The sequence below is a fragment of the Anser brachyrhynchus genome (assembly GCF_964034855.1).
Source record: "Anser brachyrhynchus genome assembly, chromosome: 1".
In the NCBI taxonomy this organism is placed as follows: domain Eukaryota; kingdom Metazoa; phylum Chordata; class Aves; order Anseriformes; family Anatidae; genus Anser; species Anser brachyrhynchus.
In genome coordinates this window covers 46,013,688-46,035,619 of record NC_137694.1, presented here as the reverse complement: position 1 = coordinate 46,035,619, position 21,932 = coordinate 46,013,688, and the positions used below count along the sequence as shown (strand labels likewise).

At 36.3% G+C, this 21,932-nt stretch overlaps 1 protein-coding gene across 4 annotated transcripts in view; it reads right to left on the bottom strand.

Annotated features, from left to right (window-relative positions):
• Positions 1-21,932, bottom strand: part of BLTP3B (bridge-like lipid transfer protein family member 3B) — a 56,960-nt gene that overhangs the window by 22,920 nt on the left and 12,108 nt on the right. For all 4 annotated transcript variants that reach the window (XR_013952311.1, XM_080595883.1, XM_080595884.1 and 1 more), the window contains exons 2-9: positions 16,541-16,703; positions 15,455-15,493; positions 12,312-12,403; positions 10,623-10,812; positions 8,289-8,429; positions 7,587-7,757; positions 6,099-6,279; positions 4,647-4,730 (exon numbers count right to left, since the gene is read on the bottom strand). Coding sequence is in view for 3 of the 4 variants with exons in the window: in XM_080595883.1 (XP_080452009.1) it covers positions 4,647-4,730; positions 6,099-6,279; positions 7,587-7,757; positions 8,289-8,429; positions 10,623-10,812; positions 12,312-12,403; positions 15,455-15,493; positions 16,541-16,703 (1,061 nt within the window). In the remaining variant the exon portion in view is untranslated. The remainder of the gene's footprint in view (positions 1-4,646; positions 4,731-6,098; positions 6,280-7,586; positions 7,758-8,288; positions 8,430-10,622; positions 10,813-12,311; positions 12,404-15,454; positions 15,494-16,540; positions 16,704-21,932) is intronic.

Genomic DNA, 21,932 nt, shown 5'->3' with positions numbered 1-21,932 from the left:
TCTTCTAAGAGTCTCTGTAAAGACAGTCTACTAACCTGTTCAACCATAAGTATGCAATACAAGTAACTTTTACCAAGCAGTACATTACTCTTTAAGTATCAGTATGTGAAAACTTACTTCATTTGGGACTTAATGAAGACGTGGAAACTAACACTGGAGTTGTGTAAATACAGTTGACATTAAAATAGGAAAATGCCTTGGAAAAAAATTCTGATTTCAAGTCTAAAAGCAAAGATTTCAGCATGGAAGACACAGTAACAGAGAAAAGTACCACAGGAGATGGCATTTTCCCCATCCTCCTACCTCGTAGTGTTTTGATGGCTATTTGCATCTTTCTAGCTAAGGAAGAAGAGAAGGGAAAAGGGAAGAAAACAGAAAGAGTGCAAGAGGGCAGAGGTAGAATCATAGATTAAATTCAAGTCCAGGAGGATGTTTTTTTCCAAAACAGGGATAAAGTGGGGTCACCCCAGGCATATGTATATAAACTACAGGACAGCAGCATTACAGGGAAAGGTCTCTTACCCTTCCTGGGAAGTCAGTATGGGTGGGTGCCTCTCTGAAGTAACTTTACACCAATGCATGCAGCATGAGGAACAAGTGGAAGCAGGAGTAATTAGAGATCTGCATGCAGTTGCAGGGCTATGATCTTATCGGGATCACAGAGACACACACAACTGAAACACCACTAAGGATGGATACAGGCTCTTTGGGAAGGCAAGGAGGGGGAGTGTCCCTTACTGTGAGAGCGGTGCCTTGCGATGCATGATCAACCAGCCGAGAGCTTACAGATCAGGTCATCTCATCTCGAAGACCATGAGGCGCTCCTCAGACAACTGGAAGAAGTATCACATTCACATGCTCTGCCGGACCCGATTCTTACCGAAAAGGAAGTACTGGCCAGGGATGTGAAGGTCAGGGGCAGCCTTGGCTCCAGTTACCGTGAGATGGTGGAGTTCAGAATCCTGAGGTAAAGCAACAAGGCAAAAAGCAGAATGACAACCCAGGACTTCAGGAGAACAGACTGGAGTACTTGAAAGAATTTCAAGGTATATAACCCTGGATAGAGGAGGGGTACAGGAAAACTGGTTGATTTTCAAGAATCAATTCCAAGCTCAAGAAAGATCCACACTGAAAAGCAGGAAATCAAGCAGAAGAGGCGGGAGACCTCTGTGGATGAACCAGATGTTCCTGACTAATTTCAAATATAAAAAGGAAGGGTACAAGATGTGGAAGCAGCAGCAGGTGACCCAGAAAGAATACAGAAGATGGGGCTAGGAATGCCGAAGCTGACCTCACAAGCTGACATGACATCTGGTAAGACGTGTGAAGGGCAACAAGAAACCCTTCTACAGGTGTATCAGCAGCAAAAGGAAAACTAGGGAAAATTTGGACTTGCTGCTCTTGAGCAGGAGATAAAGGACATGCAGAAGGCAGAGATCCTCTTTGCCTTCTTTGCCACAATATTCACTGGTAAGACTTGCCTTCAAAAGTCCTAGGTCCCTGAGACCATGTGAGAGTTTGGAGCAAGAAGACCTTCCCCTCAGCAGAGGAGTGTTAACTTAGGAAACACTTTAACAGATTAGACATGCCCAAGTCCACCGGATCCTGAAAGGGATGCACATGAGGGTTGAGAGAGCTGTCTAATGCCACAGGAAGGCCATTCCAAATTATCTTTGAAATGTTATTAGTGAATGGTGATCAAGAGAAGTTCCTAAGGACTGAAAGGAAGCAAGTGTCATTCCTATCTTCAAGAAGGACAAAAGGAACAACAGCTTCATCTCAATTCCCAAGAAGGCAGCAGAGAAGTCAGAATCCTGAAAACCATTTCAAAACACATTAAGGACAGGAAGGTGACAGACTAGTCAGCATGAATTTATGGAAGGGAAGTCATGCCTCTTGAACTTCATAGCCTTCTACTGTAAGATGACTGGCTTGGTGATGAGGGAAGAATAGTGGATGTTGTTTACCTTGAATATTATAGCAAGGCTTTCAACACTGTCCCAAGACACGTTCTGTGACAAAATGACGACGTACAGACTAGATAAGTACGTGGTGAGGTAGACAGAAAACTGGTTTAACTGTTGGTTTCAAAGGGCTGGGATAAGCAGTATGAAGTCCACTGGAGGCAGTCAATAATGGTGGTGTATCCCAAAGGTCAATACTGGGGACAATATAACTTCATTAATGACCTGGATGATAGAACAGGCTTTAACTTTGCAGATGGGAGAAATAATTGATAAACCAGGTAGTTGTGCTGCCATTCACAGAGACCTTAAAAGGCTAGAAAAGTGACCCACTAGGAAGGTCAAAGAAACATCTAAGTCCCAGACAGGAATAACCCCATGCAACTGTACAGGCTAGGGGCTGACCAGCTGAGAAGCAGCTTTGCAGAACAACCTGGGAATCCTGGTAGACAAGATCAGCTGCACAGGTAAGGGATCTGGTATAAGCTTCTGTGAGAGCAGGTCTGGGAAGACCAGTAAAGAAATGGATTGCTGTACAGACAGGTTTACAACATCCAGCAACAGTCTGTCTTATGTTAGGATTATCACAGTCAATGGACCCACATCCTGCTTCACTTTTCTTAAGTACTATGAAAGGCTGTTGTTGGAAGGATTGATGCTCAACGGATTAGAAGTGTATCTTACAGCACCCACGCTCCCATTAGTCTTGCTGTGGTATGGAACAAAACAAAACCAAAAACCCACAATAGCTCCATCTGCAAATATTATTATTAATTATTGAGGACTTTTTCCTGAAGAGTTCATTGCAATTCCCAGAAAGACTATACCAAAAGGAGCATTTCTAAATATTCCATGGGCCAGAGAAGTACAAAACTGGAAAACAGCCTGGTAACAGTCTCAGAGATACATAGTTGTTTCTTCCTTGCCCACTGTTAGGAAGTATTAATATGCTGTTTTCTTTAAGGACACAGTATTGCAGCATCTCATCTCAGCAAAGTGCTCTGCATATCAGATGACAGTACCAGACTCAGCAGTATATATAAGCATGACACCTACATGGGTAGAGAACTCCCTTTGAACTTACAAAATTAAAAAGTGCTCCTTTTCCCTGGAGTAAAGGGGCTCTCCCACCTCTTACAATTGCTTGCCCATAGAATTGCCACATTATTCTAATATAGTGAGAAGATGACAACTTCTTAAATTGGAAAGAAAAAGTTCTGGCATGGGCCCTTCCCCTCCACAGACTGGACCAAAGAGGAGCACCCTCCTACATGTTTTTGTGGTTGCCTGCTGTTAGAGAGACTTTGATTTCTGCTACTTAAACGTACTGTATGGAACACTGTTTAAGACTGCAGGAGAACACTATCTTTGCCCTACAGATGACTGTTTCCATCTCTGTTTTCATGCTGTGGGAGTCATGCCCCAAGTATTCATTTCTTTTAAAGCATTCTCAGTCGGCTTCTAACATGCCCATTCAAGAGCCTACTGCTTCAACCTGGCTAAAAATTCTTCCAAAAGAAAATAAAAATCTAATTATTAGTCTACTTCTTCCATTTCTACCTCCTTTCAAGAGCAGACCTCACAGGAAGTGTAAACAGTGAGACCAGATGTTCCCCTAGACTTCGTAGGAAGTAGCAATGAAAAACAGTATATGAACAGCTGAGTCACAAGACAGGCATGTTAAACACCTGTGACTTGACTTCCCACTTTCACAGGAAAGAAAACTAACATTACACAACTCAACTGATATTGGGCCAATCTATAGAAATGAATATGCTTGTCTAACCCACGCTAAATTACTATAAATTTTATAAGGTGCTAAAACTATGCTTGCTATTTAGAAATGAAGTAGATTGGCATTAAATGATTCCATCTGCATCCATGAGTGACAAGAATGACTACAGCAAGCTACTGCTAATTCCTGTCTTTAATGCGCATGGATATCACTCCAAAGAGACTGGTTTGTGTTTGTAAAAAGCAAAACAAAAGCACAATGCCCCCAGTCCGCCAAGCAGAAGTCCCTCTCACACTGAAATAGATTGCATTTGATCACAAATTCAAGAGCAAACCTCTTTTGTCTCTTTTATTTTGATAATTGGATAATTGCTGCTGGAATTTTATTTTAAGACTTCTGAAGAACAGATTTACTAGGAATGCTTTATAAGAAATTCTTGGTTGGAAACTGCTAACAGATGTTTCCATAAAAATTCCCCAAAAATATAACAAAATGCTGCCCAACTGACTCCCTACACACTAGCGTTCTTGTTTAGAAAAAAAAAAAGCAGTTTGTAAATGCCCATAAAATGATAAAACTTCTATATGGAAAGAAATCTGCCATATTAGAAGGTTGCATCTGACTCCTGTAGGTATCCAATTAGTGAATTCTCAGTCTGTCTTCTCCTGTCAAAACACATTTTTTTTCACGTCAGAAAAGTGCAAACACCATTTTGTTGGCCAAACGTAACAGTGAACAGGAAAACTGTTTGGCCTAGAATAGTTCATTTACAGGAATTTAATTGGTTCCAGATTGTTTTTGTTGTTTCATTTTACATACAGAAAGTGTACATTTCAAGTGTTTGTAAAACTATTATTATTCAAGCCATATACACATATTTATTTATTTTTTAATTTTAGCTATGCAGTTCCATTTACAGGTAGTTCAAAAAATGCTCACTTTCATACCTGCTTTGTGAAATGGATAATAGTCCACTGTTAAATAGCTGAAAGAAAGCTGCATGGCCCCTCCTGTGACACGTCTATTTGAATCTGTAAAATAAAGCAATGCTCAGCTCTGCAGGTCTTGGATTTAGAACGGTAGTTCTAATGTTCCCTGAAACACCTAACAGCTATTCTTTCTTCCCCCTCTACTATCTCTCTCCCCCCCTACAATCTCATCAACTTCCCTCAAAATTTTCACTCAGGTCGTCTTCACTGTTTTCTAAATATCAGCTTGTAGAAAGAAATCTATGTTCTGTGCTCAGTCACTACTAACAAACTGCATATTATTTTAAATGTTACTGAAAAATAAAGGTAACTAACTCTTGGTACACATAATCCTGCAGTTTTTCCTGAAACAAAACTTTTCATACTGAAGATTATGATCAAAGACAGATGTACGAGAATACTGTAAATATAATCTGTTTTCTTATCTGACAGATATTCCTGCAGTGAAGAGGGATGCTGAGAATCTCTCTGTCCTGATTTTCCACTAAATTTAAAATTTCATTAAAAAAAGGAAAAAAAAGATTGAAAAAAAGAGATCTCTCTGAGAACAATAAATCTCAACTTCAGTAGACACATTTCCTTGCATGTAATTTATCTCTAGCCAGTGAGCTGTATGCTCTGCTGCTGTACAAGTATCTTTCCCAGTCAGGGAAATACATTCACTAAGTCTTAAGTTTTTCACTCTCTTTTATAGCAGACCTTGTATCCCTCTGTACATTTTTCAGTGACTAGCCAGCTCCTTGAATATACACTGATTCGTCATTCTCTTCTGACCACTTTCAAAGGCATGAAATGGGTCATTTGTCTTTTTTCCTCTAATTATAAACATGGTACACTGCAGTAGCCTTGGATTAAAATAGTACTACAGACAAAAACTATACGGCCACAGAACACTTGTTTTGTTCCTCCAATTCGCTGCAGAACATCCTAAATTTTCAAAATTAGTAACATAGAGAAGATTGCTTGTTTATTAGTGTAAACTATCTGTATTTTATAAGGAATATTTACACAAACAGATTGCACAGTGACCCTTTCAAGCAACAGTACTATTGCCACTGCAGTGCTGATAATACAGTTAGCTAGCAATATAAAGGAAAAATCAGCAGAAACCATCAGTCTGGACAAAATCAGTTTCTAGAAGACAAAAAAGCACTGAAGATTCTAGTACTATTAGCAGTTTTTGTTACATTTATTTTAAAGTAATTGCATTTAACAATGTAATATTCTCCTGGTAGAGGCATCTAGCCAATTTTATGTGTGTCTAGAGACACAGAAAGACAATTCCTCTAAAATAAAAGCTGTTGATTAACATTAGAAGACATTTTGAAGAATCCAGTAAAGACAATTACAGTTTATATGCATGTTACTCAAAAAAAAAAAAAAAAGGGAAAGCAAAACCTGAACAGTTACCTTTTTCTTTAGAGTGGATATCATCACATATATGTAGGTCCAAATGGGAAATTACTAAGTGATGAGAAGTTTCCTTAACATCGAAATCATTAAACAATTTCACTATCGCATCATTTTGATCAGGTGCTGCTGTAGTCTGGTGCGCTTTCACCTGCTGAGAGCTGGGTGCAGGAGCAGAGCTCTGAAAATATTTAGTCACATCAATTGGTAGAAATTTATCCTTCCCTTCAAGCTTAAAACCACCACAACTCTTCACTTACTATAAATAGACCTTTCAAATAAGGAAAAATATGCATCATATACATTATGTTCACTTTGGATCGTGAATGAGATTTAAGAGTGTTATTTTAGAATACAGATAGGTTGATCTAATGGCTAGGTGTCACAAAGAGACAATGTCAATTCATGCCCTGTTTTTCCCTTTCCCCACATCTTTATACCCTGTTCTTGCAGCACTGGTATTTCTCTAATTTTTGTTGCAAGCCAGACTAGCAGAAAATTTTTTTTTGCTGGCATCATTTCTGCTAGTTTAGCTCCCCAAACTGTATCACTATAGGCTCAAACACAAGCCAGCGCCAGGATCAGGGAATCGGCAAGATGCAAGTACAGGGAATTGAAGAATCAGAACCTCCCTGCTCAGTGACAGCTAGCCATTTGATTGCTGTATCTGAACCATCAAATCACTTTGCAAATCATCAGGACCACCACAAGAACTGAACTCTGCATTACAGTACAATAGTTTTATTGTATGAGATTCGACACAAGTGAATTTATTCAATCAGTCCTAGTAATAAACTGTCGTTTACAGTCCCATCTTTTATCAGGGTATTTGTGCTGCTGCTTCACAGACAAAAAGAGATCCTCCCCACAACACTCACTAGAAAGACCAGTTGGTCTAGCATGCTATATGTGCTGAAAGATGACAAAAATGTTTATGTAAGACTATTTTACATACAGCATAAACATAACATCTATGCCAGCAGATATGTTAAAAGTAGAATTATTTTTTCACCATGTATTCCAACAAGAGAGCTGCATTAAGGAAAGCTCTGATTAAAACCTAGCATTTCAGGACCATGAAAACAAACTGGACCAGCACCTTAAACCATTACAGTAAGTGTATCTATTCATCCATTAATGTTACTTGAGTGTCTCAATTTTATTTATTTATAATTCTTCATCAGAAGCTATTTTAAGACCAGATTTACTAAATAATTTATCAATTTTTAAGTAAACGCAGAAGTCAAAATACTCTGTACATGAATATAGAAACATTTTTTTCTTTCCTGTAATTGACATTAATACACAAAATCTTGTAAAATGAAGTCTTTTATACTACTGTGATCATTCATGATGTAATTCAAGATAGACAGTTGAATGAAAATGAGTAACTTGCATCCTCAAAAAAAAAATCAATTAATGCAACTAACCACATATTATATTTTTAAAAACTTGATACTCATAAAGTGAGACAAGCAGTTATCGTACCTGAGCTGTTTCGGAAGCCAAGCTTTTTCTCTGCTCTGTTGATTTCTCTATGGCTTCACTAAGAGATTTGGCATACTGCACCATGGCTTTCAACTGGGAATCAGTCAAAACCCACAGCAAGTCATCCAGAATCAGAACCAGTTTTGATGCCACCACGTTACAATCCTTTAGCTATAGAATGAAAATTTTAAAAAGTGTCTTATATAAAATGTATGAAAAAGACTGAACAGAACCTCACACTTCTTTAAAAGGAAGTTTCTCCCATATTGAATAAGATTTTAAATGAAAGATACTCTTATTATTTATCTTACAAACTAAAAAGTGCCTATGATATACCACAGCATCTTTATTATTGCCTAACTTATTATGTGCGTAGCATGCATTGAATTCTGAACTGCTTATGTAACCATAAGTAATGTAAATATCGTCTGAATCTAGAGAGATAAGACAAGATGCATCATCATAAATAAAGCTCTGGAGGTCAAATAATTTAATTAGTAGGACCTGTGGAAGTTCTTCATTTTTAAATTCTGTCTGCAGTTATTTAAATTCTGACCACTCTTTCAGTCTTACTGATTACATGTTATAAAAAATTAAACTGGATTAAATTAAAAATCTTTACAATGTGCATATATGCATGGAGAGCCTAAGTTAATTATGAATTCATAAAATAATAGAAGATTTCAAAGTTTTCAAGTTTACCCTTCTTTTAAGTGTGACCCTGATTTTTGATTGGTTCGTAATGAGTCGAACTGGAGCACTCATGATTTCATGCTTAGAACTCTGGATTGCATCCGCTTCTATTCTGATCATCTGCCAGTTGATTTCTTTAAAAGTCAAAACCTTTAAACAGAGAAAAAGAGAAACACACCTTCATGAAATATGACAGTTTACTTCCAACAAAGTATGTGCAGAAGCACATGTGGGTGTACGCATATATCTATACGCACACGCACATCCTTCATGCAGAGCTATATGAACAAGTACATTTTACTCATTTATTCCACTTAGAGGAGTCAAGAATAAAAGCCCTTATCCTGCTCTTTACCTCCAGAATATCGCAGAAATGTCAAGTGAGTTCAAAGCAGGCAGAGCGAAGAACCAGCATTTAAAATATCCAGAAAAAAAACACAACAATGAAGGCATATTTCATACTAGGTTGCTTTTAGTAGACAGCAAAAAAGATTGTCTAGTGTGGTCTCAGAACGCTAAATCCTAGTATGTAGGAACAGAGTCAGGAAGGAAGCAAAGCTACAAAAGAGTAGGGGGGTTTATTTTTTTGTTTCAATTAAAGAAAGTTAAACATTAAATATATTTTAAGCTACATAGACTCCACAAACTTTCAAACCAGGAGATAGATTTCTAGAAGACAGTAGGCAAATGTGAAAATAACAACACAAGAACATCAAGTAGAGCTGGATATTGAAAGTCAAATATAGGAAAATGAGTGATTATCCAGTAGCAACATGGAAAATCATCAAATAAACTGGGGCATCAAGAGGAAAAAAAGTTAATTCTAGTTTCCTTAAAACTCATTCCTACATTACTCTTTGAAGAAAAAAGTTCCGCCACAGGGAGAAGCGGAAGAGGGAAGAGTTTGTTAGGTATGTGTCTTATTTTGCAGTTGCCATTCTCTTGTCATCCAGAAAACTGTACAGCCTATGTCCTGCAAATATAAGCAGAGACTTAAGTAAAACATACCCAGTTTGTTTGAGGAGGTACACACAAGGAAGTAGAAAAGATGGAAAGGCATAGTGAAAAGCAGCCTGAAAAATACTGTTTGCAGAAAAGGAAAGTATCTACCCTGTTTGTCCAGAAGCAGCGTAAATAGAACCTCCTAAAAATTCTAAGGAGATTCCTCATTATACTACGTGTAGGTAGAACACGATCTAGAAGAACTTACTTCCTTAAAATGTTTTTAGCATAAATTACCTTTTAGCATAAATTACCTTTATAGTACAGTGTCGGTTTCATTCTCTCACCATTTATTTTAATGCAATTTATCGCTAACAAATCACTTGCTACAGTTCCTACAAGTCTGTGTTTCCAGAACTCATTGAACCTAATGAAACACTCCTCAAGGAAAGCACTGTTGTATAGGGGGAGGCTATTCCGAACCAAATTCTTCTTAAAAAGCATAAAATCAAAAAATATAGCATACAAAATTCCATCTATTCAAACTTGAATTCTTCCTATTTAGACTTCATTAACACACAGATAAACTGCAGAAGGGACATGATGCAAACTGTAATAATTAATAATCAGTAATAATTAGCTCTAAGTTTCACCTTTTTTTTTTTTTTAAACGCCTATATATTCAAGGTCTGCTGCATGTCAAAAGTAACTAGTTGTCAATAGAAAACACAACATTCAGCATCAGCCTTGCACTTAGTATACATTTTACTTCAGTTACATGGGAGAAAGCAAAAGAATGATGTACACCAATGCAGGACTTGCATGTTACTTTTCCCAGAGAGTAGCAAAGTATGTACTTTAGTGCTACTACTTTTTTGTACATGTATGATTTAATTATCCCCAGAAAAATGTTCAACTCTTGCATAGAATCTTTATTAGAACTCAGTTAAAATTGTTTAAAGAAAAAAATCTTTTTTAGGAAAGCTCTCACAAGCAAATAAATGACCAGCTAAAGCTTTAAAAATTAAAAAAAAAAAAAAAAACAAAAAACACCACTTAGTTAATATTGACTTTTTTTTCCTTCCTGTATTCTTCACATCTGCTGTAGTTTGCATTTTAAAATGGTCAGGGTCTTGGAGAATGTAACAGTGGAACTCTACATATGCTTGCCTTGGTATTCAGTCTTCCCTGAACATCCCCTTTGGGCACTGCTACAGACATATCGTTTGATCTGATTCTCACCTACCATTTTTATGTCCTTGGGTTCTTAGGGAACAGCTGAAATTACTGAGTGCAGTTTCTCCATTCCTGGTAACAGCATGTTTCCTAGTGTGCATTTCAACTACCTCCTCTTCTACCACAAAAATAATATAAAAAAAGTTAGCAAAAGATAATATTCACCTCTCCACGTTGACCTTCTTGTATCCTGGTAAATCTCAGGTCAGCATGTTCCCAATTTGCATTTACACTATATATTCTTAGCTGGGAAAGTTCAAATGAAGCATTAAAGGCTTTTGCACCAATCCTTATTACAATGGAGTTCACAGAAACCGAAATTCCTTCTACCACTTTTTCAGCAAAGCCATATTCACTAGAAGGTGAAATGACAATGTATTAATTACAAGCCAAAGGAAATGTCACAAATTATACTTATTAAACAACTGAAATACAACATAACACAGACCATAATATAAGTTCATAATTTATTCTTTATCAGTTACAATTTTTTGTTAAATATTTGACCCAATTTACACTAACTTCTTCTCTACCCTCTGATCCTAATCTCAAAACAATCATTCTGTGAATAAAGAACATATTTTGGACAATGATCAAACTCCATGAACTATAACAATTAACACAACTTTCCATGGTAAAATATGAATAGAGTGGTATACTTATAAAAATAGATAAAAATTGCTGTGTTTGTATTAAAACAATCTACACTACTATGTAGATACACTACTCTTCTTCATGTATACAAGAGTAATTAGTGTTGAACTATCTGACAGTTCCAATCTGGCTGGTATTTCTTTCTGTGAGCTAAGTTATACTAAGTTATACTAAGTTATGCTGCCCATCAAGACAACTACCTTTTTATATGCAAAATAGCATAAACAGTTCGCTTTGTTTCATCCTACAAAAGAAAGGCATCCTAAATAGTCAAATTTACAGACCAGATCAACAGGTATCCCAGTACTGAGATAAAGCAGCTGCAATTAAATTTTTAGTAAAAATCTTAACCACTCTGAAAGTTCTAGATTAGTGAATGGAAAATACTGTTTAATATATTCTTTTAACATCTAAATTTATTTGGCTTTGGTTTTTTTCCTGCTTGTTTTAAAAGTACAGTTTAAGTGGTTCGTCATTCCTTTGCCTTTTTATAACTTTCATCCTACACAGAATCTCTATGGCAATGATTTTCAAGCTGTACTCTGTACAAGGAGACAGAGAACCATGGACTACTTCTAAGTATTATACATAAATTACAATAAGAAAACGAATTGTATCATAAAATTCATTTCTCTATACATGGGTCCCTATGCTCACTGAAAAACATTTTGGGTCCATAAAAGAAAAAGATTGGGAAAAAAAAAAAAACACTGCTGTAGCAATATGTCATCTTCACAGATTACCAGATATATAGCAAGCATGAAATCTTTCAATAAGATTTCAAAAAGAAGCTAGAACATTAAAATACCACACTAACAAATCTTAATAACATTCATTATACAAAACACACACTCCCACACCATTATATATATTTTCCAAATAAGTTGAAAGGCAAGATATTTAAAATTTTGAAAATTAAAGACAAATCAAATGAGTATATTTTTAACGCAGTAGTTATACTTAAATGAAACATTTCTAGCAAGTTCCATATACGGTTTAGATGTTTTTTCCAGACACAGGTCTGAAATTAAACAGCTCTATCAGTATACATATGTAACTCCGTCCAGAAGTAATAATATTTTAGAGCTGCAACACTATATACTACAGGAAATACGCAGTGAATCTAAGTGTTCTACACTAATTCAAAAAGAGAAAATTAAACTTTTTTTAAATCAAGTACAAGTAAGGATCATTGCTGACCTCTGTCCTGACGCAGTTGCTATAGGAGAGGGTCCATTAGGGGCTCGTGGTTCTTCACATGTGCTCATTTCCATTACAACTTTATCCAAGGACTTGAAAAACAACAGAAAAAAAGTTGGAGACATAAGAGGTAACAAAGTAAAAGGCTGATATATGAAGAAAGAAAGAAAGAAAGAAAGAAAATCACTGAATTTTTTTTTTTCTAAATATACATAAGACATTCCAGACCATGGCATTTTCCCATAAACTTTTGTAAAGTACCAGAATTACTTTTATTTTTTAAATTTGTTTATAAAGGTTTTCATATTTTGAGAATTCTAACACACTGCCCCAGTTAAATATTGGATTGTAGAATTCTTGATTCTTTGTCATTATTTACCCATCATATATATTTTGAAAAATAGCATTTTGAAAAGGGCATTTAAAAAAAATAGGCATTTTGATTTAATGCATACTCATCTGGGTTTTCTTCCTACATGGTTGTTCTTTCAAAGAAATATTTAACACAGTTCAAAAACATGTTAATGGAAAATATTTGAACCTAGTCCACTAAAATTCATAATAATAGTAGAAGTTTAGCGCTGAATCTTTAAAACAGAATCTGTACATAAAAATTCATTATATGACTCTTGGCTAATCTAGCAGAAGTATTTTATAGAAAGATGCATTTTAGTATAATTTGCAACACAGCATATTCTAGTATAATTGTATGCTGTTATTGTATTTTTGGTACTTGAAGTGGGATCCTTAAAAAAGAAGCTGGGAATTAAGGGAATGAGACCCAAATCCTATTTTAATTGAAGGCTTTATTAAAATAGCAGAGCTATAACACAAATTACACATAATGCATAATAACAGGGATGAAGAATAAGATGTGAATATACCAAAAGCAAAACTTTATTTCTAGCAACTGAATAAATCCATTAATCTCCTAGCTTATTCACAATGCAATGTTTGTGACCTAAATTTTGATATAAACTGGGAAGGCTCTTGATTTAAGGCTTATAGTTCTGCAATCTTGTCCCATTTCATGCTCATTAGAAACTCAACAGCTAATATTATGTCCCTGTCTAGCTCTGAGTTTATACCACCTCTTCTGAATTCCTCCATTTACTCCCTTCGCCAGTCAGACAAAACACACCAAAAAGCTTTGTCCTCAAATTAGATTTTTTCACAGGTCAACCTGCCCTACCTACTGTACTTTATTATCATGATGATCACCACAATTCACTTGATCCACAAACTATGCTACTCTTGTCCATGCAGTGATAAGATCATAGATCTTATCCATGATCCCTGGCTACTACCTAGAAACTCATTAGCTTCCTACTCCGTATTTTCTTATACTTCACCATACTGTGAATACTGCTGTCTCAGTTAATGACTTGCTTTGCAAAACATGGGGGGGGGGGGGGGGGGAATCTAATCCCTTAGTCTGGGGAGGGACAGGGGAAGCAAAGGTTTATTCTAGTTATCCTACCATTTTGGAATTTTTGACCGTTCTTTTGAGGTTAAATTAAGACCTTCGGAACATTCTCCTTTGTTACACGATTCATGCAAAGAACAGTAGGGCACTGAATACAGAATTCTCTGTAATATAAACAAGAGTTAATTACGAACACCTGGATGTAGACATCTGTCTGTTGTTTCCTCACTGGAATCTATTTGTACTTTGTTAGAGGAAAAACTGCTGCATAGCATCCACAGGTCTACAAAGCAATCTTCAAAATTTTACTGCTCATCACATAGAAACAGGAGGAGAGATTGATGAAGAGCACAGGAAATTTAATATTTGCCACTATGTTAACAGATGGAGTTTTACAAAGGATGACTCAGTTCCAAGAAAGTACTTTTGGCTAGACAACTGGGTTCTAGCTACCTCCTAAGCTATTCAAAAAAGGATGCCAACTAGGGAATGTTAATTAAAATGTAATCAAAGTTTCAGTGATAAAGATATCCCAACCAAAATAGTGGAAATTCAGATGTAATAAAGGGCTGAAGTTGGACACTTAGGCCTTTACATTTGTCTTCCTTGAGAAGTCAGAAAGACTGTTGTACAATCTACCATTGAACAGTTATCTTTTGATGTCAGTTTTCATTTAACACATTTGTTCAAGAAAAAATTTATATGACAAAGTTGACCTTGAAAATCACCTTAACCTCAAAGATTACTAAAGTAAGTAAAGTAAGCAAGCAAAGCAAACTGGCCTTGTTACTGTAGGTCAAAGTACGTAATCCTTAAGAATACCATGGCTTAAACTGCTTTCCTAATTTGGCAATTGCATCTTACAGGCAAGAGGTTGAACCATCCCACTTCAGCATTACCATCCTTTAATCTTTGTGTGTCAGGGAAAAGCGGCACAGGCATTAGTACATTACAACTAGGTCACTAGCAAATCCATCAAGTATTTAAAACAACATCTTTTTTTCCAAGTCTGATTCAGAGCTAAGGAATCAGAAGCACATTCAAAAAGTCACCGTGTGTCTGGGAAACACAACAGTTAAAGGCCTGTTCATTCCTAGGCAAGCCCAATTAAGAAAGTTTAACCACCATCAAGCAAATTACTTCTGGTGTTACCACAATTCTCAGTAAACTCGTTAAAGAGAAAAATAAAAGAAGTGCAAGACATAGCATCCATTCTAATTGGTTTTGAGTCTCATGTACATCTTTTACATCCTATTTATATCCAAGCTGTATCCTAGGGTGTTATAGAAATCCTGTGAATGTTGTCTGTATCAAACCTGCTGTAACTGGGACCACTGGATAGACTGCAGATACAGAACAGAAAAGTCCTCAGAAAAAGATAGCTCTAAAAGATAGGTAGGAACTTGTAAAAGTACTACTTGGACAAATAACTACCCTTCAGATGAACTTGAGTTAATACGTAATGCCTGAGGATCTTGACAGAAATCAGCTAACAGCCAAACATTATGACAATGCCCAAAGAAAAAAAGATTAAATAATTACAACAGTAAACTAACAAAAACATTACGGTATCTTGATCTGCTGCTACCCAGAGGACACTTCCTAACTGTCCCTTAATGTTTCAGCTATTTCTAGAACCAATTTGAGAGAACAATATAAATATTTGAGATAAATTCTGCTACAGAGTCTATATTTAGGAGTTGATCTCAGGACTCACCAAAGAGATGGGATGTGTTTTCAATTTTGTCCATGGTATCTGCAATGGAAAACATTACTCTAAGACAAAGTAAATATTAAAGATACAGCAAAATAAAGCACTTGCTTAGGATGTGGTTTAGATATACAAATTATAACTCCTGGACTCAAAAGAACATCACTTTCAAGTTACAAAGTTTATCTGAAAGTACTGTATAAGAAACTTATGCACACATCTCTTTCAGGTGTTAAGAAATAAACTTCAAAATCTACTGAGCTCTGAAAGGAAAACACAGAGGAGCAAAACAGAACCTGTCTCTTTAACACTGAGTTGTCAAACATCCGCAAAGGCAACACTGCCTTCCACATTCTTACCTTTAAAAGGAAATAAAAATCCACATTTGCTCGCTTGGCCTATAAATAATTGCTTGTCTGTAACAAAGTATTAAGAACTAAAGTATTAAGTAAAGAAAGAAGAGACTGAGAAACTGCTAAAATTTGACCAGATAACTTCTGTCAAAACAACCCATAGCTTCATTTCTTACTCTAAATACAAGGATAATCTAGGAGAGGAGATACATTGCTTCAATTCTTCACAGCCACCAGGATCAAAAAAGTGAAGTTGGCTAGATTTAGAGCGTTTTCACATCTCCCACAGAGACAGAATCCCTCCAAAAGATATTTTTGGAGATTGGAAAGGAACAAGAGGGAAAACAGTAAAAAAAAAAACAACAGAGGGTGAAATAGAAGAAATAAAACATAAAAAAGAACATAGTGAATCATTAAAAGATACCATTTATATCATGGGCAAATATAAGCTTATACCTCTACTTCTATTTCTGAATATGCAAGAATACATTCCATACAAAGAAAAAAAAATTAAAATCACTGTTTATTTTCACCATTTCTTTATGTATTTCATGCCATCATAAGAGAAAAAAATAGTGAGAAATTATTGCTGGTAACAGCTTCGTCTTTCTCTAAAATTTTATCAGGTATTCACCCCAATTTTCTGTTAATACAATGTTGCTCAAAAGTTTGCAGAGACAGAAAGGGGGAAAAAAAAAAGATACGGTTAATTGCCACTTCAGCATAATAAAACACTCACCCTAATGGATGCCTTATTGCAAAAGACTTTGTTTATAGCAAGCCATGTTGGAAGATCCAGCATGTTCTGAAGCACCTCTTGATCCAACTCTAAATTGGTCAGCTGACCTTCCCCCTTTAACGTGCTCAGGTTGATCTTGTCAGGCGACAGATTTTTGGTGAACCTAAGAACAAACATGCAACTTAAGTAAATGCACGTACAGCAAATCAGAGCTGTCCTGCATGCAGCAGACAATTTAACTTAAAGGAATGGTCTGGCACAGCAGGCAGGGGAGATGGAAATTATCTTAGGTACAATTTCACCCTGAAAAGAATTAGTACCACGAAATTTCATGTTTGCTTTGTCTCACTAAATACGTAGACAATTAAATACACTATGAGGTATTTCCCTACTTGTTCATCACCCAGAATAACAGATATTTAATTCAAAATACTTAACTACTTATTTCAAACTATATAAAGTAGAATTGAACCCATCTCACTCTATTTTTTCAAAAGAAAAAAAAAATCAAAACCTCTGTGACATATACCATAATTCCTGGAGCATGCAGAAATGGCTGATAATTTAACTCAGGACAGGTAACAAAAAGGTACTTTTAAACAGTACCTATATTTATATATATATATATATATATATATAGGTACTGTATGTATATATATATATACACACTGTATGTGTGTATATATATATGTACACACACACTATATCTTGAAAAGTTTCATTTATAATATTGTTTTAGTCAGAATTTAACAAAGAAATTATACATTTATATAAACAGGCACACGGCAGTATGGTGAATATAATATACTGGCTGGAAGCTTGAAAAAATAGTCTGATATGCAAAGGCTAAAAAACTGTAGCTACTTAATAGAGAAGACATGCAATATATGTCACTATACTTAAAAGGTGCTATGATTTGCTTATACAATAGAGCAGTCGATGTAACTGTGTCAAATGGTCGACATCCTTGTGAGAGAACACGACAAAATCATGAGTGCTCTGCCCTCAAGTCAACAACCATAGCATTATACCTACCACAAGCTAAAGACTGGCTGTATTTAACCGCACCCACATACAGCCATGGAAATCTGTTTCTGCTCATGAGTGGGTCTAATTTTACAAGATTAGATAGAAGAAAATACTGCTGCTTGCATTACACTTTGAGACATTTCCCACTGAAATCCGCCCATGCTGGTATTTTCCAGGCAGAGCGCAAAAGGGTTGCTCTGTCCAAAATGGCAGCTCTGGTGCGACCCAGAAGTTCCCTTTCCATTCAGACTGGTTTCTGTACAAAGTCCCTATTGAGTAAGACACTCAGGGGGAGATGGTAGAAGAAGGTGAAGAAGGCTGGCAACCTTTTCCTCCTAACAGTTTCCAACTGTGGCTTGAAAACTGGCTACCATTTTCTTAGCCCAACTGTTTCATTGCTTTCTTATCGTGGTAAGCTTTGGAAATGCATTTACCTAGCCTGACAAAACCAAAATGCCCATATTTACCACTTCTACAGACATTCAGACAGACATCACAAACCTACAGAATTTCATCTCCCTGTCAGTTTAAGCATAAAGAAGGACTCTCAAAGACCAAAACATCTGAGGGTGGAGGGAGCACAGAAGCTTGTTCAGAACTTAAGGTTCAATTATTTTTATTTTTTAAATTATACCAAGTCTGAAGTTATCCAGGGTGTATTTGCAAAAAAATACTAGACGTGCTGCTTATGAGAGAATAGCTGCAGTTGTTTCTGTTGGCTTAAAAAAAAAAAATAACCAGAGGAAATGAGCTTTGACTCAAGAATAATATATTTTAATAATTACAGTATTAAAAAATATATTAAGATCAGACTACTGACAAATATATTTTCCTTGACAACTAGTACTTCTAAATGCTCCATTTAGAAACATGAAAATTATTTAAGCCCTCTATTCCTCACATCGTTTTCCAGTTACCCTTCTTTGTTCCTTTTAACAAGAAAGAATAAAGTGAAGAGCTGAATATCCTGCCTCAGTAAACCACCCCGTCAATAACTGCAAAATATAAGGTCTCGTATATCAGAAATCATACTGACAAGTCTCATCCAACTTCTTAATTGAAATTCCTAAAATAAACAGCCATTGAACATTTTCGGTCATAACACAGTATCTCTCTCTACTTACTAGATGATAATCACCTTTAAATAACACCAGCTTGTGACTTTTAAGTCACATTTATACAGCAAACGCAAAATATTCTGCCATTACATACACACATGGCTTACTGAGACTCTGATGCTCTTTGTAGCAACTCCCCTCTGGGTCCCCAATAGCTATGGCACACAAGAAACAGCACTCAACTCAAAGGCAGACAGATGTAACCACCAGCTTTGTCTTTGTACTGCAGACAAATCACAGTAAAACCCAGAGGATCTACAGGAACATGTTTCCAAATTTCACAGTGAGAAAGACACCAAAATACCATTAAGGATGAGAATAGAGACAGTAAAGCTAATCTTAAGTTACTTCCAACACCCTTGGACAAAATAAGAGCTGTATCCTACCAACAGGGAGCAGAAGGACAGGGAAGGCAATATCAGCAAGCAGTGTCATTTTTCCTCCCTTTCAGCATAGCTTTTTTTTTTTTTTTTTTTTTAAATAATTCTTCTGAGCGCTGCTTTCAACTTTTCACCTTTCCTTGCAACCAGTGAAAGGGAGAAAGCTCTGTGTGCTGCTTCATCTAGCACCAACCAACACAAGAGGATATCCACCTGGAAGTCTACACCTTTCATTTCAAAGGTCAGAGAAAGGAACTTTAGCAGGAAGGTTGCGAGAAGGTATTTCAGGTTTAGACACCTCTAACAGCTGATTTCTTCATTCCACTCCCCCAGCTGGAATGTCACTGATGAGCGGATGCTGGCGAGACAGTGGCACCTCCCCAAAATCCATAGTAACTTCATAACATATGACAACCACATCTGCTCTGCCCAGAGCCAGTTTTCCACAGAGGATGCCAACACTTTACGTTTCTCTAATAATTCCCTGCTCCTTCTAAAGTTAATTGTTCCACAGAATATACTTCTGATTGTTTAGCACTGTAGCACTATTTCATACACTACTTCAAATAACAGGAAAGTTTAGTTTCATATGGTAGTTTCTGATTTATAAATAAATAATTCAAAATTACAAGCTGGCATATTTGAGCAGCTAACCCTGCAAAACACAACGTGATCATACCAGTTCAAATTTAGAAGAATTTGAAACTTCATGGATAAAAATAAAAAAGGGCCAAACAACAAAAAGAACAGCATTTTGTATTTAAAAACAAAACAAAATCAACAACAACAACAACAACACCCTCTTAGGGTAACTACAACTCTCCAAATGGCTTTGTTCTAGGATCCCACCGTGTATCAAACCAGGACATGCCCAGAAGCTGAGCCATGGACACGTTGACGCATTTCTAGTACAGGTTCCAGTGAACTTGCTATGAGTGGGCAAAACCCATCACTGACAATATTGTTAAATAAAATAGATAAAATCAGATAAAATCTGAAACTATGTTTTAATACTATTAAATTTTAATTTTATTATTCAATTTAATGTTAATAATATTTTTAAAACTCTGGTGTTAACAATGCCTCGGGGACGTTTTCAAATATTTACTGTCAAGGTTTAAGAACACCACAGCATGGATTTTTAGGCTGGCAAATTACCTCTACATCTAAATAATGACTCTCTCTCTTAGCACTACAACCTGGAATGCTGAAATTGCTTAAACTTTGAGAACTTATTAGGCTATCATATTTATTATTATTTATTATACTTTTTTTTTTATATAAAATCGAGAAGTACGTACCAGAAAGTTAGAACAGAATCTTGTTATTCTGAATAAGCAGCCATCAGAAATATTTGATAGTGTTTGACATTGTGAACATGTTAGACAGAAAAACATTTTAAAATTCTCTGAGCTTTTCATGTAATTTCCTGGAACTAGCAGCGTCACCAACTTCACGACATGCACACACCCTTCTCTCTGACTCAGTCCATGCAAACAGCTCCCCCCATCCTGTCTTTTGTTTTTCACCCTGGCGTACATTCCTTAGAACAGCTTAGTTACTCCTTAAAAACTGGCTCAAACTGGGAGCAGAAGCCTTAACAACTGGGCCAAGTCTCTGCATAACATCCCATGAGCTTCCTTTCTGAGGGAACAGTGTTGGTGACCACTGCTTGGTGCAAGAAATGAATCAAGGAGAACAGAGGAAAGCAAAAGGAAAGGGCAAGAGGAACAGAAATATAATAATGTACATGGCTGCGTTCAACAAGGTTTTTTATCTCATTGTTTTGCTGAGTTAGTAAGACATCATTGTTAATGAGACAATACTTAGTTGGCTTGTTAATACCACGAGCTATTCTTAGCAAAAATGTTTTCATTGATTTAGTTTCAATTTAACAAACTACCCTTCCCTTCTCAGAACATGCAGTCTGAAGTTTGAATTACTACATCTAATAGCATGAATTTCAAACCAGTTTAATATTCAATTCTATAAGGTGATAGATTAATGCCATAAAATATCTGACACTTTAAATGCAAGAATCCTGAAATACAATTAATACCACAAGCAACTTGACACAACTCCCCTGAGCTGTGTCACACACACAATTAATATAATTGTGCTGTTAGACAGACGGTTCAATCTTCTTTTTACAGACTATTGATTAGGAGTTCAATGAAAAGCATAAAAGGTCACAGAATAACAGCACGGTACTAAATAAACGTATGTACAGTAGTCAGGAGCACAATGAATAGTAATCTAGAGGTCTCAGTAAAAGAACTAAAAACCCATACAGAGATGATTTTTTCCTTGCCCAAAATATTTATATTCTGAAGTTTTGCTTGGACAAGAAAGGCTTGGAGTTCTGAATGGGATCTCCACGTTGCAAACAGGAAAGATGGCCAAAAAATGAAACTAGGAAAAAATACAGTGGAGTGGACAGGGGAAGAAGCTATTCTGAAAGGATTAGCTCATATTTTGTAGAATCGAGCCCACAGATTACGTGAAGTTCAGAGCAGTGCTCCACAAAGGTTTGGAGAGATGCCTTGTCACGTTCAATGAACAGAAACTCCGACCTCTAGATTTAATAGAGAAATTATGGAAGTCTGAATCTCATTTGGACATGGGACACTCAGATGTTTTGCTCATCTACTGAATAGATAATCTGTTCCACCTGGCTCTACCATATGTCCCCCCTGCCTTCTAAATAAAATTCCTCCAGTGATTTGATCCTACGTATATGCCCTGATCGTGACAGACTATTAAATGTTAATATGAGCCACATGTCTTGCTGATGGCCTTACTATGAACCAGAAATCCTTTAGAAGATACATGGTTCAAAACAACAGGCTCGGAAAGAGGGCAGAA